The sequence below is a fragment of the Prosopis cineraria genome, unplaced genomic scaffold (assembly GCF_029017545.1).
Source record: "Prosopis cineraria cultivar Desert tree isolate PC_DT_omini unplaced genomic scaffold, ASM2901754v1 PC1, whole genome shotgun sequence".
NCBI lineage: Eukaryota > Viridiplantae > Streptophyta > Magnoliopsida > Fabales > Fabaceae > Prosopis > Prosopis cineraria.
This window is the reverse complement of record NW_026555332.1, coordinates 6346382-6365703: the sequence shown is the minus strand read 5'-3', so window position 1 is coordinate 6365703 and position 19322 is coordinate 6346382. Positions and strand designations below refer to the sequence as shown.

At 36.0% G+C, this 19322-nt stretch overlaps 1 protein-coding gene across 2 annotated transcripts; it reads left to right on the top strand.

Moving 5' to 3' along the window:
• The first annotated feature begins 131 nt into the window (after positions 1 to 131).
• Positions 132 to 18762, top strand: LOC129314831 (uncharacterized). Of its 2 annotated transcripts, XM_054958279.1 has the most exons (22): positions 132 to 242; positions 330 to 411; positions 505 to 760; positions 3771 to 3920; positions 5725 to 5909; positions 6826 to 6933; positions 8831 to 9001; positions 9080 to 9646; positions 10024 to 10098; positions 10178 to 10306; positions 10416 to 10490; positions 10579 to 10788; positions 10990 to 11142; positions 11243 to 11457; positions 12271 to 12388; positions 12487 to 12619; positions 13077 to 13281; positions 13365 to 13470; positions 13556 to 13696; positions 13799 to 13924; positions 14075 to 14189; positions 18009 to 18762. In XM_054958279.1, exons 3-22 carry the CDS (start codon positions 562 to 564, stop codon positions 18407 to 18409), a joined length of 3582 nt encoding a protein of 1193 aa, XP_054814254.1. In that variant the 5' UTR covers positions 132 to 242; positions 330 to 411; positions 505 to 561; the 3' UTR covers positions 18410 to 18762. The 2 variants fall into 2 exon arrangements, with proteins under 2 accessions (XP_054814254.1, XP_054814249.1); XM_054958274.1 differs by lacking the exon at positions 132 to 242 and having other exon boundaries at positions 279 to 760.
• Positions 18763 to 19322: the final 560 nt, after the last annotated feature.

Genomic DNA, 19322 nt, shown 5'->3' with positions numbered 1-19322 from the left:
ATTTTAAAAAGAAAATGAAAATATATAATAAAAAAAATATAAAAAATGATTTATTTTTATAGGAAAAACAATTCCGAGTATCCGATACTTGCCAGTCACTAGAATTTCTGAGAAAATTTAAGAAAAATGTGAAACTATTGAGAAACGTAAATGGAAAGTCAACGGAGAGCGGTGTCATGATGAACAGAGGAGTCTCACCCGCTGACGAGACCAATGCGGATCGGATCTCGCACTTTTGCCTGGTCAGACCTTTCTCTGAGATTTCAGATTTGAGATTGAGAGATTATTTCTTCTCCTTCTTGTCTCAATTCAATTTTTTCTGCTTTCAGGTCGCCTGTCTATCGCTCTCTATCCTGAGCTTACCACTCGAAACTAACACTGAAGCGAACATCCCCACTTGTCACATGTGATGTGAGTGAGATGCCACCTCCTTCGTTACATTTCTATGAGTCATTGTAATCTGAGAGAGTTTCTTCTCCTTTTTCTTGAATGGCCTCATATCAGCTACGGTGAGGCTGTAAGGCGTTTGATCTGAGGATTTGCAAGAGAGGGGAAAGAGAGATGGATGTGGGGAGGTCATCGCTGTGCAATTGCGTTGTGAATTTTCTGTTGGAGGAGAATTACTTGCTCACGGCATTTGAGCTTCTTCACGAGCTTCTCGACGATGGCCGTTATGATCAGGCTATTCGCCTCAAAGAGTACTTCTCCGATCCCTCCCGGTTCCCTCCTGATCAGATTTCTCGCTTCAATTCTCTCCGAGGTTCGTAATCGGCGTCAATTTTCAAATTGATTGTCCTGTTCTTGAATTTTGGTGCTGATTGGATTTACGGGTTCAGAGCCATATCGTTATTTTTGTTCTTTGTTGTTTTGAATTCGGGCACGCTGAAATTTTTAAGCTTGGGCACCATACATCTTGTTTTTAACAGCAATTCTAAAAAAATACCTGATATTCCTTATTTCTGCTGACTGAGTCAACTTTCAAGTTCGGTTTCTTCGGAAGGGTGTTGTGGAACAGACTCATCGGACTCGTTTAACAAAATACTAAAGAATTTGTTTCCATAGGGAGTGTTATTTTTCTTTAGTAGCCAATTGTGTTAATCTGAGTTAGGTGCAGTTAAACTGCTAACAGAATTCTTTAGTCGAAAAGGTCTTCCGTTGGTTGAAGCATTTATCATATATTTTTCACTGATGAGTGTAATTTTTGGTAAAACGTGTTAGGAAGATTCTTTTAAATGGTTTTGATAGATTAGCTGAACGGTTTTCAAAGTCGTTGCCTTGTCCTTTATTCATTTTCAGCGGAAATATGATGTTTAATAGCTAAATTTTTAATATTAAATAGAAACATCTACCAAATTGTTCTGGGTACTTCGTTCTTTTCCCCTCTCTCCTTTTCCTTCTTGGTTCTGAGGTTTTTCTTCCTTCCATGTTTCTTTTTCTTTCCCCCTGAAATTTTCTATTCTGTGGAATTTGCAGTTTCTGCTGCGTTTTGTTTATCCTTTCTTGTTAAGCTTCAAAAATACTGTCAACACAGCAGTTTCACTTATTTCAGGTTCATTCCTGATTCTTGAATGAGAACTAAGACTATCGCTGCTTGGAAATAATGTCTGTTGAAAGATCTTACTATTAGGAACTATGTTGTGTGCAATTTTTGTTCTGTAAGTTAGAATACATTATTTAAGGGTGTTAAGTGCTCAGATACGTTTTGTGTGATCGCTTTTTGTCAAAACTCAAAATATTTATGCTTGTTACTTTTGGATAGTTGAAGTTACAATGATTTATAGTTTAAATGTACGTTAAGTATTTTTGTATATACTATGTGAGGAACCTGGATTTCCTCTCAAAAATTGCAATAAAAGCAATGCAGTAGAAAGGCAACAAAGGAAAGCAAGAAAACTTCTAGCTCTTCAAGATCCCACGAGAATACCCATTTTTCTGCTTTCTCTTTCTCAGCCCTCTTTTTTTTTCCTGACAGACTTCTAGCTTGCCGTGTAAAAATTGTGGGAAGACAGCTACAGTAGAAGGTTTATTTTGAAAGAAAAGCTAGCAAACTCCTAGCTCTTTGAGGGGCTTGGTTCTCCCGCAAGAATACCCAATTCCCTTGTCTGCCTCCCTCTTTCTCTTGCTCCTATATATGCTCAATCTCCTAGAAACTTCCTATGGAATTTCCCTTGAACTATCTCTCAACCACTTATTGCAGGCTATTTAGTTTGCACAAGGGAATGGAATAAGTAAAACAGAACAGAAAAAGTGAATTTATGGGTAAAAATGTTTCTTATGCCTCAAAATAGATATTGCATGTTTCACTTCTTGTACAATGAAATGGGAATGATCTGCCCTTAGCGTAACCAAATGGTCTGATGGATTGCTTAAGGAAGGTATTCATTTAGGCCGCTTTGTTGCTGCTATCCAATATTCATAACATCCTGCACATTTCTTTTTGATTGATATCTTAATTTTGGGATCCATCAATACCCCATCTCATTCTCCAAGACCTTCCTTATTGGGAATTCCCCTCGTGGCATCCTATGGAACAATATTAATTTGTCCAGGATAAACCTTCAACTTCTTGTCTTCGGTGAGGGAAGTTGAGAGGTTCTGGTTGCACAGCCTTCTTCAACTGAGATACAGGACATGAACCTGTTAATGATAAGGGAAGTTCTAAGCAGTACAAAACATTCCCTACATTTTTAAATTCCAATATTGTGTAAGGCCTTTTTAATTGGGGACTAAGATTCTTATTCATTTTCTTGGTTAAAGATTTCAACTTGTAGGCTGTTATTTAAGGTAAATTACATTCCCAGGGTTGTACTCAAGTTATCTTCTTTTAGAGCCATCATATATCTTCATTCTCTTGCGACTCGTTCAAGTTATCCTTTGAAGTGGATCTCCTATACAAAGCCTGGAAGATGATCATACCTTCTGCCTCCAATGAAACATTGCAAATTATTGTCTAACGTGGTGTGCAACCTATATCTGACCCAAGAGGACAATCTGGGGCATTATTTAGGTTTGCCTCCAGCAAAACATTGCAAGTCACTGAATGTGGTTGGCCACATCTGTTTGTCCATCAATTTGAGGATGAGGATGATGGATCTTGCTAATCTTTAATGTAGTTCTAGGCTATGGGCTTACGACTGTGCTCCCACTTTTCAAAACTAACTCAGGAAATTGAAGATGACAACCAAAAGAAAATCCTCCTTGCTCCGGAGAGTCCAGGCCTGTTCCACTGGTTTCTAATCTGTCACTATTCTTTGCTTTCCATGTTTTTATTCCTCTAATAGTTTTGTTTTTGTTTTATGTTTTTTTTTTTGCCAACTTGTATTCCTCTAATATACACTTGAGATTAGCACAACTCTGGCAATTGATTTTGAACTTTTAAGCCATAATTATTAAATGTCCTAATGGTACCTGTCTTCCAGGTATATTGTGCCACAACTTTATATGGAACAGATACCTCTAAGGAGCGGCAATTTAGAATGTACTTAGGGAGATTTTTTTTTTTTGGGGTGAGAGAGGGGCTTCTTTTTATAACAATGGAGAAGCAGAACAGTTATCTGGCATTTAGGTTCTATTTGAAGAAATCTATTGCATTGGTCTTTATAGACCTTTTCTTATGTGGGCATTGCTTGTGTCTGCCCCCTAATATCTGGTGAGCTGGACACCTGAGAGGAAGCTTCAATTTGAAGTAAATCGCGTACTTTGGCGGAAATATGAAAATGCATGGTTTGTGGCTCTGATCGTGTTTTCCTTTATTTGTTTGTGCAAAGCAGTGGCAGATCCTCAAAGTTTGCTGGAAGGGAAAGAATCAGCAGAGGAAAAGTTAGCTATTAGTGATTATGAGCTACGGTTGGCGCAAGAAGACATCTTGAGACTGAAAAGTGAATTGCAGAAGAAGACTGATAGTCTAAATGAACTAACTGGTATTTTTTATTGTTTTCAATACAGCTTATCTCTTTTTATTTGAGATCCATAATTGTATATCTGGTGCTCAATATTATCAAGTACTTACATAATTGGGTAAAATTGTTTAGAACTTAAGTTTTGAGTATTTTGTTCAGCGTGGTTCTCTGGTCACATATATGCTCTTGTAATACATTTAGCAAGCGAAACTGTTTTGAATATTGTTGTTTATTGTTTACAAGAGATCTTACCTCTTTTTGTTTGAGCATCCATAAATGTCTATCTGGTGCTTATTATTATCAAATACTTGCATAATTATGCAACATTTAGAATGCCTTAACTTCTGAATATCATGTTAAAACACATGGGTTAATTAGGCCAATGATAGCACATTTTAGCAGGTGAAAAGCAAGGTTCTGTTTTATGCCTAATTATGTGGCAAAAGTATTCATGACATTGCCTTTACAGTTCTGGTATCAGTTTCCATGCATTTGCACTGAATTAGTTTTGGAAAACAAACTCTGTCCTTCATGTGATTTATTTTCTGATGAAAGAAGTGAATCTGTTGGAAACAAGAGAAAAAGAAGTTTCAATAGCTGAGAATAGAGTGTCTTTTAGGCATAAAGCATTTGTGTTAAACAAAGCTCACTAGCTTCTCTGCATAACTTAGCGCCATTAGGAAAAATCCTAAACACCCCCCCCCAAAAAAAAAAAAAAAAATGAAAGATATAATTCAGTACTTTTCTACATTTAAAGTATTATTAATTAAATTTTATTAATATGTATACATAGATCTTTTTCAAAAGCTCCATGTAATTTTCAATCTTCACATAACTGCTATTGCAAGTTAAGGGGAAAAAAATGTAACTGCTATTAAGTTGAATGGCTATTTACTAAGTATTTTTTTGGGTTACAATATGAGGCAGTTTCATAACTTATAACACGTGCAGATTCATAGTCAGGCACATCCTATTTTTACTTATTTATTCATTTTTTAAGGTATGGCAATTGGAGTCACCAAGCCAAAATCCTCCAGACATAATTGGCATAGACAGCAGAGCAAATTGTACTTTGCCAAAGAGGCTGGCCTTCTTTACTCCTGTAATATTTAAAACAAAATATGAGAAAGATTTCAACATCCCTGGAAAGTCCAACTTTGTCAAAAGCTTGAAGTGTCTACCCTCTATACGACAATTATCTAGCAGCTGGACTCTGTATAGTGTATGCTTAAATGACTTATCTTGGAATTAGAGAAGCCCATAACTTAAAAATTATGAGTACTTTAACTCGTTTTTAATAAACCTTCATCTGCATGGTTGGCACAAATAATCTGTTACTAATCTTATTAAGTGCTATATAAAAATTAAGTCTTGGAAGAGGTCTTGGAATTCAAAAGGTGTTAGCTAGAAGCAAGTTGTTCCTGTGTTGGCTTTGGAGAATGATTTAGAATCTGGAAACAGGGTTTAGAGGATACCTTTTAGAGGAGTCTAAACTCTGCGGTCAAATTCCTAATCTCTGCTGCTGAAGTGTAGGGAATAGAATTCAATAAAAGAAGATATGTCAATTTTAAAGCCTCTGTAGCAATAAGGTGTTAGGAAAAAAAGTATGAGATTTAAGAATGCTGGAATGAACAGAAGCTGTGATAGGTGAATTGATGCAGAAATTATAGACAAGAAAGGTGGTGATAAATTGCATATAGAAGGATGCCACCTGGCCCATACATCCTTCCAAAATTGGGCTAGTAATTCAAATTAGTGTGACTTTTTGATCTTTTTTACCTTCATGTCATATTCTTAATCTTACATGCTTTTGTTTTTGATACAGCTGCTTTGTCTAGTAAAGATGCTTCCATGTATGATGGACCAAAAATTCAACAACAGAAAAGGAATTCTTCCGTCACTGATTTGGGCCCACTGAAGGATCAGGAACGCCGGGATCTAAACTGTGCTGTGAAGGAATATTTGCTTCTAGCAGGGTACCGTCTTACTGCAATGACATTCTATGAAGAGGTGATTGCTTGTTTATTAGCATTTTCACTTTTTTATGACATGACTCCTCTTCTGTACTCCTTATGTTATCATTATTTATCATTTTTTTGGTGAATTATTTACATTTATTTGACCGAGACGTCTCTTTTCTTGATAGAGTTATATTACTTGTCGTATAATTAATGAAAAGCACGGTAACATCAAGAAAGCCAAATTTTAGATTTCAAGTTGCCATAATATTCTGGTTTGTTTATGATTATGTTGATGGTCATAATATCTCCAAGTTCCTCTTAGGTAACCATTTATCTGAACTGGAGTTATTAGAATTAAAAAGTTGTTCCTTCAATTTATTTAACCTTTGGATCTTTGGGGAACTCCACCATTTTTCTTGCTTAGTTGTATTTATGGATTAGTTTTTATGCTATATAGGCATCAACTGTCTTTTTTTTTTTTTTTTTAAATCTGAGTTTCCCTTCAAGTTTTGATAATGTTGGGTGTGTCATCCCTAGTGGGATTAGTTAAACTTTGTAAGCCTTCCTTTTATATACAATGATCAGATTTATGAATTACAACAAATTGCTCTCTTTGTCGTATGATGCAATCAATCCTATCTCCACACTCCAATTTTTTGTGGGGAAGACTTTTACGTAGTGCCTACCTTTGGCATTTGCATTATTGACTATCCTTTATGCCTCGTATGGAGTTTGCTTTCGTTTTAGTGTCTTCTATTGGAGAATAATTGTTTGTTCTAGATTTCTGAAATGCTTGACATGATGTCTGAGTTCGTGAATTATTAGACCAGTTTTTTGTGTTTGCAAACATACAATGAATCATCTCATGAGACTATCCGGCGGATATATTTTTCTACTACAAATCACTGCTGTGCATTGTCTTTTTTGGCTCTTAATGTTAGACAGCCATTAATCTGTTCCTGTAGGTTACAGACCAGAACTTGGACAATTGGCAGAATACACCTGCATGTGTACCAGATGCCTTGCGTCATTATTACTATGAGTATCTTTCATCAACTTCAGAGGCTGCTCAGGTAATTACTTAACTGGTGGTATTGGCAAGTTTCTCACTGCCGTCAGCCTCAGTAAATGCTCATAAACAATCATAGTTTTGGACTTTTGGTAACCATTTGAAATGATATATATGTTTTACTTGGCTGGTTGCTTTTACCCTTTTATGGCTGCTTGCTTGTTTCTCAAACCATATGATGTTGGGCGGTGCCATTTCTTTTTATAAAAAAAAAAATCACAGTTTTAACAGGGTGTATTAATTTATTTGTTTAAAGATATAAATACATGCATATTTTGAGAGTTGGTTGTTGATAGAACACAACAGTATTATGTGATTCATGTAGCGGATCTCACTTAGTAGAATAGGGCTTATTATTGTTTTTGTTGTATACTTTAGATACGTATGATGAGTTAGTTAATGTCAAAATCTACTTGCCAAAACAAAAAAAAAAGTATCAAAATATGTATGAGAATAAAAAATGCTAAACAACACAGTACTCAATTTAAAAATTTGAAAACTAAAAAAGATAAACGTTTTAGTGCGTCAGATTTTTTTTTTTAAATATTTTATGTTGTTTGGCATAATTGACATTTTTCTCAAAATAGTTCATTTTAAAAATTTTGAAAACTTTGTGTGTTTAAAAAAGTGTTTTGGTCAACTGTGAAAAGGCAAAGTCCATTTAAATGTTTTTGTTTTTTCATTTTAAAAGGTAGAAAAATACTCGGTGAGGAAGATGGGATGCAAAGATTTATTCCATAGATCCCTGGTACTTGCACACAGCTTAATTGATTCTTAGTCTTGAATAATCTACATGTTTATCGACATCTGCTTCTTTCCTCCATAAAAGGGCCCACTGATTATAAATCTTCAGCAAATTGGAGGCCGTAGTCAATGTGATTTTTATTTCACACAAGATTCTGATAGAGCACACTGAAAATAAGAGAGCTTCTACTCTAGAAATTGCATCGAACGCTTCATCTTTATAATTATTTCTATATAACATCCCAGAGTCATAAAACTATTGTAACATTGAGAATCAACATTAGCAAGGGGAAATGATAATATGATCAAACACAAATGTAAAAAGGAACAGCAACCAACAATCCCGAGCACATAAATAGCAGGATGTTAAATACCGATACTCCCTAGCTTTTGACAGGTTAGAGTCTCCTCCAAAGAAAATCCTTCTATCTTTTCTCATCTCTGCACCCTCACTCTTTGGATCTTTGTTCTTCATAACCCCTTCCCAACACTCCTTCCCTCCTTCACTACTCTCCCATGACCTCTGAAGTGTCAGACTTCATTGCCCTGTTGTCCATTCCTTCTTCTGCATGTTACTTTCCCTGGAGCAAGTCTTTTGAGCTCAATGAATGTTTGGGCCAGTAAGCAGATCAGATTCTCCTCTAATAGTTTTTTTTTTGTTTAATATTCTTTATCCTCTTATTTTTTAGGGAAAATAAAATTTTAGGTCCTTGTACTTTGCTCGCGTTTTGCTATTAGTCCTTGTACTTTTTTTGGGTGTTTTTGGTCTATGTACTTTTATTTTTTATTGTTTTAGGTCCTTCTAAGGTCCCTATACTTTGTTCATGAAGGGATTTAAAACAATGAAAAATAAATGTACTGGAACCAAAAACATCGAAAAAAAAGTGTATGGATTAATAGCAAAACGCGATTAAAGTACAGGGACATAAATTTATGTTTTCCCTATTTTTTATTTTCTCTGCTTCTGCAATATATATATATTGAAAAGTGTTTTAATGGAAACTAGTTATGATAATAGTAAAATTTTTGGTTAAGGATTTATGCTTCTTAATACATGAAAATTCTTCGTTTTATTGAGGATGCATTGATTGCTTTTTAGAAATTTGTGTCAACATCAACTGACTCTTGTGCTGTATCACACATGAATGTTGGTCCAGGAAAAAATTGCTCTACTTCGAGGAAATGAGACATTGCTGCAAGCAAATAAGAGGTTAACTGAAGAAAGGGAGAACTTTTTGAAGAACAAAGAATTGATGGACGGCCAAATAAATGCCTTAACTAAATCCTTAGAAGGTTTGCAGAAAGATCTTAAAGACAAGGAGAACCTGGTAGTTCTTTCGTAATTCTGAAAGACTCTGTCAATTAATTAATATATTTAATGATGTACTAATTATTATAACGTTCAGGTTCAAGCTTTGAAGCAGTCCCTTGAGCACCAAAGACAGGAACTTGCTGGTTGCAGAGCTGAGATCACTTCACTGAAAATGCAAATTGAAGGGTCTCGATCTGGAAATAATTCGGCTGTCAGTGACATTCATGATGTCCAACCTATGACTTTAGAAAAGTACAAGGAAGAAATCAAGAAATTGCAGTTGGAAGTTGAATATTTAAAAGCAAAGAAAGTGACAGCTCCTGCATCTGCAAATTTGGTTAGTTCTGAAAATGAAATTATTCAGACAGAAGACAAAATTATTGAGATACATGAGGACAAAAGTTCAGTCTCTTGTCCTGTTGAAGTGGCCTCGGGAGCTGTACACAATGAAGGCACTCAATCATTTGATGTCCACAGTCAGAGTGAGTGTATAGATAAACGTGAAGATGCGATGCATGACTCACTGAATCCTTCAACTGTAAACAGTGCTTTAGGGAATGGGGAAACTGTCTTGGAACACATTGGCGGGCTGCAAACAGAGAATAGCTGGTTGTTTCTTAAATCAGATGGTGTGAATGATGAAGCAGTGTCCGAAAAGACGGCAAGTCCCTTTGGCTATTTTTATGGAAAATTTTCTAGTGTTGTTACCTTTCTATTATATTTTTTTCAATAAAAATTTAACTTTTTATTATATATGTTTTCCTTTTCATTGAATTTGGTAAAATGAATTGCTAGGCTGGTTTTATTTTGGGCTTGTTATTGACTTAAAAATGATGTGCAAGTGTTGTGATGGCTGGTCTTCATTGTCAGCGATGTAGTGCTTATTTAAAATATGAAGAGAAATAATCAACCTTCAAAAATGATAAATAATAAAACCAAATAAGGAAATTCAGAATGACAAGACTTTAGCAAAAGATATGTTCCCTGTCTGAATATAATATTATTATCATTTCAACTTATATGTTTGTACTTTGACAGGGATTAGGAACCATTCAAATACTTGCGGATGCTTTGCCTAAAATTGTTCCTTATGTGTTGATCAACCACCGTGAGGTTGGTTTGCTAATTATGACTTACTTCATTTATGCTTGTACAACCTTCTGCATTTCACGTGTAAATTGCTTGCTTGCAGGAGCTCCTTCCTCTAATAATGTGTGCAATAGAGCGCCACCCTGATAGTGGCACTCGAGATTCTTTGACCCACACATTGTTCAATTTGATCAAACGTCCTGATGAACAACAAAGGAAAATAATAATGGATGTAAGTTACTATTTTGGTTTTTTTGGGATGAAGTTTATCGTATTTCCCTCATTGTCTTCAATGATTACGGTTTAACAAAGCAACATGTGTTGCCTTGTCATCATTTCAGGCATGTGTAAGCCTTGCAAAGAATGTTGGAGAGATGAGAACAGAGACAGAATTACTTCCTCAATGTTGGGAACAAGTAAATTTCTGTGTGAATCTTCAATTCTACATTTTGCCACTTTGCCTGTAGAACCAGATTTATAGATTTTCGGTGTTTTGGATTTTAGATAAATCACATGTATGAGGAGCGTAGGCTGCTTGTTGCTCAGTCATGTGGAGAGCTTGCAGAGTTTGTTCGACCCGAGATTCGCGATTCTCTGATTTTGTCTATTGTGCAGCAACTAGTAGAAGATGCTGCCACTGTTGTTCGAGAGGCTGCAGCTCATAATTTGGCTTTGCTGCTCCCACTTTTTCCAAACATGGATAAATATTTCAAGGTCAGCCTCACTATATATGCTTCTGAGGCAATCATGGAGAAGATTTCTGACTTGAGAGAATTTGCTACAATGTAAGCTCTAGAACAGGTTGATGAGACATGGTCTAGGGAATGGAGCCTTTTACCCTTACATAATGACTTCTAAGGAAAAAGGAGCAAAGATGAGAAGTTATTTCAATTTTTTTGTTTTATGTTTTGACAGGTGGAGGATTTGATGTTCCAATTGATCTGTGACCCCTCGGGAGTGGTGGTGGAAATTACTCTCAATGAATTGGTTCCTGCAATTTTAAAGTGGGGAGACAAATTAGACCATATTTTAAGGGTTTTACTGTCTCATATGTTAAGCTCTGCTCAGGTATACATGTTCTTTTGCACCGTTGCTTTTCAAGACTGAGAACTTCATCCTCATTTGCAAATGTTTTACTCAATGGAATTTGGTTCGTCAAACATTACAGCGGTGTCCACCACTTTCTGGTGTTGAAGGGTCTGTAGAGTCAAATCTCCGTGTTTTGGGTGAAAGAGAGCGCTGGAATATAGATGTTCTTTTGAGACTGTTAATGGCATTACTTCCTTCTGTGCACCAGAAAGCAATAGAGACATGCCCCTTTTCAACCACTGCTGAAACTACACAAGCTGTGTTATCTACCTCGATGCTTGAATTATATGCTAAGTAAGCTTTGCAAAAAGTCTCGCTATTGAAATATTTCATTTTAACTTTTGTAAGCCTTCCTGTCACTGACTTTTGGTGTCAAAATGTTACTTCCCTTTTACTCTATAGGGCCTATTTGGGAAAAGGGGCAAAAGTGGAAGCAGACCAAAACAATCGTTTCTCTTGTCCCCTCCCAATCCCTTCTACTCTTGTTGTCCCTTTTTATATAACAAGCAATGCAAGAGAGGGGTGACAGTGAGGTCTTCTGTCCATCTAATTCTATGTTTTAGCCCCTTTTGAAGAATGTACACATTTATGGATAAACAAACATTTGTTGGTCAAAAAATAGATAAACAACCATGTGAGGAATCCTTCCAAAAACTAATTATTGAGATGGGAGAATCAACTCACTTAAATATCCTATTGAGCATTTCATACAACTAAAAGTGAGATTTAGGCATCCGTTCTACCTAAGTCACCAAAATTGGCTCATTTGGGATGTCAATTTTTGGAGTTGACATCCCAATGGCTGTTCTTGGTAACACTTCACTAGACATTTTTATCAATTAGAACCCTTGATTGGCACCTCTATCCAAAAAGGTTGACATCTAATTCTGATACCAATTGGTAGGCTCTCAAGTAGGATGGGAAACCCTTCCTCAAAAACTAATTATTAAGGTAGGAGAACCAATATGTTTAAAACACTCCATTTAGCATTCCATGTTACTCAATATGCGACTTAGGCATTCCATACCACCAAAGTCTTCTCAACGCACATACTGCAGTACACTATCAAAGCTGCTACTTATCTACAGTGGTTTCCATTTTTGCCAGTGGATGTGTTGAATGGGCTGCATTTGAATGGATGCATTTTGAGTGCTTTCCTAATTTGATTCAGTTGGCTTGCATGTTATCACATAAAGAAGACAATTTACGGAGCCGAATTTCTAAGGTTACTCTGTGTACCTTTTCACTTCTTCTGATGGGCTTTTGTCTGACCTGGAGCTCCTGTATTTGAATTTGTAATTAATAAATCTTGTGTGAATGCAGTTTCTGTTAGCTGTTTCTGAAAAGTTTGGGGATTCCTACCTGACTTGTATAATGCTGCCTGTATTCTTAATAGCAGTTGGGGATGAGGCAGATTTGACATTTTTTCCTAGTGCCATCCATTCAAGAATTAAAGGTATTCCTCATGGAGAAAACTAAAGGGATGTTTGTCAAGCATTGAGCTTTCCTCTCACTGAATTCCCACAGAAATCTTGTAATCTCTGTATTTTTATTTTCCAATTTTGTTCTCTTTGTAACCATGCTTCATAAGAGAATAACCAGACTTAAAAGCACACTTAAAAATGATTTTTTTGACAGTTATCACTTTTATATTTCTAATTTTACTGACAATTCAATTGCAAACGAATAACTGCTCAAATCTGAACTGTGAAGATTTTGTTAGAAAAAGTGATTATTGAATGGGGATCTTGGAAAAAAAAAATATAGAAGAGCACAATATTTAGCGGACTTTTGAGGTGCCAACTAAGAAAGAGTCTGTCTAATTGGCCATCTCACAATAATTTTGCCAGATTATCAAATGAATAGTGATATTATGACATTGTTGCTTTATATTTTTTAACTGTTGCTTGCAGGTTTAAGACCAAGATCTGCTATTGCTGAGAGGCTGTCTACCATGTGTGTCCTTCCACTTTTGTTGGCTGGTGTTTTGGGTGCTCCGGCCAAACGTGAACAATTATTAGAGTACTTGAGGAGGAAGTTGCTGGTAGAAGACACTTCCAAGGACCACCGGTCAACCAAGCACATTCCTGAGATTATTGAAGCTGTTCGCTTCCTTTGGTATGCTTATCACCAATTTAACCAGATGTTAAAATGATAGTCTGTCTTCAATGTTTTAATCACGAGCTTTTTATGCAATGCAGCATATATGAAGAAAACCATGGAATGATTATTAATATACTATGGGAAATGGTTGTTATCTCTAACATTAACATGAAAATAAGTGCTGCCAAGCTGCTGAAAGTTATTGTAAGCTTACTGTTTACTTTGTTTCCTGTTTCATCTGATGTAGATGTCAAAGCTTATATATCTTTCTGCCTGTCTTCATTTATAGGTGCCATATATTGACGCAAAGGTTGCTTCAACGCAAGTTTTGCCTGCCTTAGTCACTCTTGGATCCGATCAGAATCTGAATGTGAAGTATGCCAGTATAGATGCCTTTGGTGCTGTGGCCCAACACTTCAAAAATGAGACGGTACCTTGTACTAGTATTTCTCTCTGTTGCTTGTAAAGTTACATTATTAAAGGCAATGCACCATTAACTTCAAACTTCCTAATCATATTTGGCATGTTTTAGATTGTTGATAAGATTCGCATTCAAATGGATGCTTTTCTCGAAGATGGATCCCATGAAGCTACTGTAGCTGTTATCCGTGCCTTGGTGGTTGCAGTACCCCATACGACGGAAAAACTAAGAGATTATATCCTTGAACTTACTTTTAGGGGAAATATTATTTCAGAACAGTTTTAAATTTCCCAAAGTTGATGTCTCATTCTCTTAAAGCTGGTTCATTTTCAGCAGGCTTTCAGAGTTTCTTGGATTATCCATTTGTTTCTTTAACATTATCTACATCTTTTATCCAAGATTTTCCAGCTGACATCCATGCCAACTTCTACAACTGATTTGATGCGTCGACGGGAGAAAACCAATGCATTCTGTGAGGCAATCCGTGCTCTGGACGCTTCAGGTTTGTTCTTTAAAAAATTGTCGCTTGTACTTTCATCTCTCTTCTACTACAACAACAACAACAAGCCTTTATCTCACTAGGTGGGGTCGGTTATATGGATTGCAAGATGCCATTGTGCTTTATCATTTATCAAACTTTTAGGAATATTATTAATTAAGAGATCGCGTTCAATAACTTCAAAGAGTATTCTCTTAGGCCTTCCTTTACCTCTCTTAATCGGACTCAAAGTTATATATTCCACTTTTCTCACTGGTGTTTCCCTTGGTCTTCTTTATACATGCCCAAACCATCTCAACCAATTTTCTACCATTTTTTCCTCAATAGGTGCTACCTTCACTTTTTCGCGTACGTGCTCATTTCGAATTTTATCTTTACGTGTATGTCCGCACATCCATTGTAACATTCTCGTCTCTGCTACTCCAACTTTATATTCTTGCTGTCCCGTTAGAGCCCAACATTCATTACTATATAATATTGCCGGTCTGATAGCAGTGCGATAAAACTTTCCTTTAAGTTTATTAGGCACCTTACGGTGGCAAATAACTCCTTTAGTTTTTCTCCAATTAAATCACCCAACTTGAATTTTATGTGAAATATCTCCACTAATTTCGCCATCATTTTGAATAATGGCTTCCAAATATCTAAACTTTTCCACTTGAGGTATAATTTGATCTCCCAATTTCACTTCCAAATTATTATCGAATAGTCCTTTACCAAATTTACAATATAAATATTCCGTCTTACTTCTACTCAGACGAAAACCTTTCGACTCCAATGTCCTCCTCCATAACTCAAGTTTGCAATTAACCTCTTCTCTTGTCTCTACTATAAGAACTATATCATCCACGAAGAGCATACATTTCGGAATTTCCCCTTGAATATGTTTCGTTAAAACATTTAAGATCAAGTTGAACAAATAAGGACTCAGAGATGATCCCTGATGTAGTCCAATCTTTATAGAAAAATCCTTTGTTTAACCACTAGGCATTCTTATATTAGTTTTTACCCCCTCATACATATCTTGTATGGCGTTAATATAAGCAATCCGTACTTCCTTTTTTCTAACGCTTTCCAAAGCACTTCTCTTGGTATACGGTCATAAGCTTTTTCCAAATCAATAAAAATCATGTGTAGATCTTTATCTTTATAACGATACTTTTTCATTAATCCCCTTAGTAGATAAATCGCCTCTGTAGTTGATCTACCTGGTATAAAACTAAACTGATTCTCAGAAATACTTGTCTCCAATCTCAACCTGTGCTCAATTACTTTCTCCCACAATTTCATTGTGTGGCTCATGAGTTCAATCCCTCTATAGTTAGTACAATTCTGAATATCTCCTTTATTTTTATAAATAGGAATTAATGTACTTCTCCTTCACTCATCAGGCATTTTCTTGGACCGTAAAATCACTTTAAATAACTTAGTTAACCATCTCACCCCTTCTTCACCTAAACATTTTCACGCTTCGATAGATATACAATTAGGTCCGTTGGCTTTATCATTTGCCATTTTCTTAAGAGCTTCCTTTACCTCCTTATCACGTAGTGTTCGATAAAATGACAAATTTTGTTCTCCTTCACCAGTTACTAAATCCTCCAAGTTACTAGATGAACCCTCTCCATCATTGAAAAGTTTAGAAAAGTAAGTCTCCCATCTATTTTTAATTTCATCATCTGTAACTAAAGTTTTTCCTTCTTCATCCTTAATACACCTTACCTGTTCTAGATCTCTTTATTTTTTTTCCCTACTTTGGCAATCTTATAAATATTTCGCTCTTCTTCCTTTGTCTCAAGGCTCTTATAAAATTCTTCAAAAGCTTTAGAACGAGCTTCACCCACAGCTCTTTTAGTTTCCTTCTTAGCCATACAGTGCTTCTCCCAATTTTTCTCATTGTTACACAAATGTATGGCTTTAAAACAGTTCTTTTTATACTTAATTTTGTCCTGTAAACTATTATTCCACCACCAAGACTCCTTATCTCTTGAATCAGAACCTTTTGATTCTCCTAAAACTACTTTTGCAACCTCCAGTATCTTTGTAGCCATATCCTCCCACATGATGTTAACACTTTCCTGAGGTTTCCAAATTCCTTTATTCAAAAGATTTCGCTTGAAAATATCTTGCTTCTCACTTTTTAATTGCCACCACCTAATCCTTGGTGCTACTACTTGTCGACGTTTTTGGATTTTACTCATAATACACACATCAAGGACTAGGATCTTATGTTGTGTCGTTTACAGCATCTCCGGGGATGACCTTGCAATTTTTACAAAGTCTTCTATCTGTGTTCCTAACCAAAAGAAAATCAATCTGTGACCTTGAGGCTCCACTTTTGTAAGTGATGAGATGCTCATCTCTCTTCTTAAAACAAGTGGTGGCAATCTTAAAATTATACGCCAATGAGAAATCAAGAAGAGTTTGTCCTTCATTGTTTAGTTCTCCAAAACGAAAACCACCATGCACCCTTGCATACTGACCAGCTTCCCTCCCGACATGCCCATTAAAGTCTCCTCCAATAAAAATCTTTTCACTCTGTGGTATGTGTCGAATCAACCCCTCCAGATCCTCCCAAAATAATTTCTTAAGACTGGTTTTTGTCCCGACTTGCGGCGTATAAGTGCTAACAATATTAACAGTCTCACGTCCAATTATCATTTTTAAGGAAATAATTCTGTCTCCAATTCTGCTAACTTCTACAACGTTCTTCTTCCACTCCTTATCTATAATGATGCCTACTCCATTGCGTGCACTTACTTTTCCTATATACCAAAGTTTGAAACCTTGAATATCCTTAACTTCTTCTCCACGCCATTTTATTTCTTGCAAGCAAAGGATATTGATTTTCCTTTGAATCATAACCCATACAACCTCTACAGATTTACAATTTAATGTCCCAACATTCCAAATATCAAATCTAATTTTGCTCTCATGGACTAATTTCTTTAACTGCGTGCGTCCAGAATGATGCGGTAGCCCTTGCTCATTTAACACTACATCCGGGCGCCGATGCAGCGGCTCTAACTCACTTATCACTGTACTCGAGCCATGCAGCGCGTTACCTACGGGCAACGATCTAGCATTAACATTATAACGTCTATTGTCCATGTTCATGATAGATTCAACAAAGTTTTACATTGGCTGTTGATGGCCTAACACAACCCTCCTCCTTTACCCGGGCTTGAGACCGGCTCAAACATAGGCGGAGTTACTTTCATCTCTCTTCTAATGGCAATTATTTTTTTCTAGTGTTCAAACTCTAAAAGATTTAGTTATTGATAGAACACAACTGTATCATGCAGTCCATTTAGCCTGTCTACCTAGTGTGATTGGACTTCTTCTTGTGGTTGTTGTTCAAGTCAAACTTTTGTTGATTGTATAGTCAACTGCACATAAATGTTGCCTTATCGATAGAATTTAAAGTGGCTGAAAATCTGTCAGGCGATCCTCATTCATCTCAGATACATGCCTAAACAGGAAATGTTATTGGTTCATCAGGCATACTGTTAACAGATTCTTCACCCCAGTGATCCTCATGCACTCATTTTGTTTTATTTTTTTAAAGAGGAGAATTTTATCAGCAGAGAATAGAGACACGGATAGGAAGGATTAGGAATCCTCTCCATAACCCTTAAAATTCATGAGCCAAACACCACCAAGAAAAAAAAAAAGGTTGAAAAAAACATGCTTGTCAATCAATCATCTAATTGACTGTTCATCGAATTTGTTGTTAATCCTTCAAAATGTAGCCATTCCTTAAAATAATGACAAATATCTTACTTCCACAACATATTTCTAATTCCTCACTATCACCTACAGATCTGCCAGCAGCTAGCGTCCGGGACTTCCTCCTTCCGGCCATACAGAACCTGTTAAAGGACTTGGATGCATTGGATCCAGCACATAAAGAAGCCCTTGAAATTATTTTGAAGGAAAGGTCAGGTGGAGCTTTTGATACTATAAGTAAAGTGATGGGTGCTCATATTGGACTTTCATCAGGACTTTCATCAGTGAGCAGTTTCTTTGGTGAGGGTGGATTACTTGGCAAGAAAGAGACTACAGAAACAGCAACGGAAGCTCTTGCAGCAGTCCTGCCTCCAACAACGGCGGCGGCAGTAGCTGCGGCAGAGGACACTAGATTCAGGCGGATCATGCTGGGAAACTTTGGGGATATGCTTCGCAGCAAAGCCAAAACCCAGGAAGACTCTCAGACTCAATAGGATTCATCTCTGCATCATAATTTTCTGCCCATTCTTTTTGGTCAAGATGAAGGTAGACGTTTGCCTTTGTCAAAACTTTCCTGGAAACTGAGAAACATTTTTTTTAACTAATTGGTTATTCGTTATGTAGTTATTATTCTTATAGGGTAGGTAAAATAGAAAGACATTGAAAGAAATGAAGAAAGAAAAAAGTATTCAAATTTTGTTTTTGTGATGGATATCATGTAATAATTGTGTGTGTGAGTGGAGTTATAATTCTTTCGTGTTGTAGTTTTCATGTAACTCTTTTATGACTTTGATCTTAACATATGTTCTCATTCATATTTATGTATGGATGTAACTTTTTGATGTAACCCTTCTATTTTGATCTTAATATCTTGATATATGTTCTCACTCATACATACTATGTATGGCTAGGGGGGTCATTTATTCATAAATTAAAATTTATGATTTTTTTATACAAATAAAATTTAAGTAAGTTGGGTCTTGGGAATAAAGACATCCCTTCAAATTTAATGGACATTTATAGAGCACCCATCAATAATGGTTTTACATTGGCAATGGGATCTGTTCTCGCAACATTATGAATTATGAGTCAAATTTTTATAAATTGAATTAACTTTTATTGATTTTTAAAATTTATGATATAAATGTTCATGACTAAGGGAATTTTGTATAGTTAAATCTTGGATCAATAAAGCAAATGACAAAATAATACTGATGGTTGGGTTTAGCAATGTTTCTCAAAATACATTTATATTCAATGAACTTGTATGACGATGCAGATGAAATTGGACAATTGTCTCCATAGAAAACATGAACATAAAATATCGAGTCATTTTAGTGTCAATAATAAAATACTCTTTTTGGTTCTTGTTACGAGATGCCTTTAATTGCTTTATTAAAATCATGG

What these genes read in the sequence shown, in the direction of transcription:
- LOC129314831 (XM_054958279.1), top strand. Translation starts at nt 562, where the DNA reads ATGGATGTGGGGAGGTCATCGCTGTGCAATTGCGTTGTGAATTTTCTG. An exon ending in ATGCTTGAATTATATGCTAA is followed by an intron (nt 11,458 to 12,270) that starts GTAAGCTTTGCA and finishes CATTTTTGCCAG; the next exon opens with TGGATGTGTTGAATGGGCTG. An exon ending in CATCCATTCAAGAATTAAAG is followed by an intron (nt 12,620 to 13,076) that starts GTATTCCTCATG and finishes TGTTGCTTGCAG; the next exon opens with GTTTAAGACCAAGATCTGCT.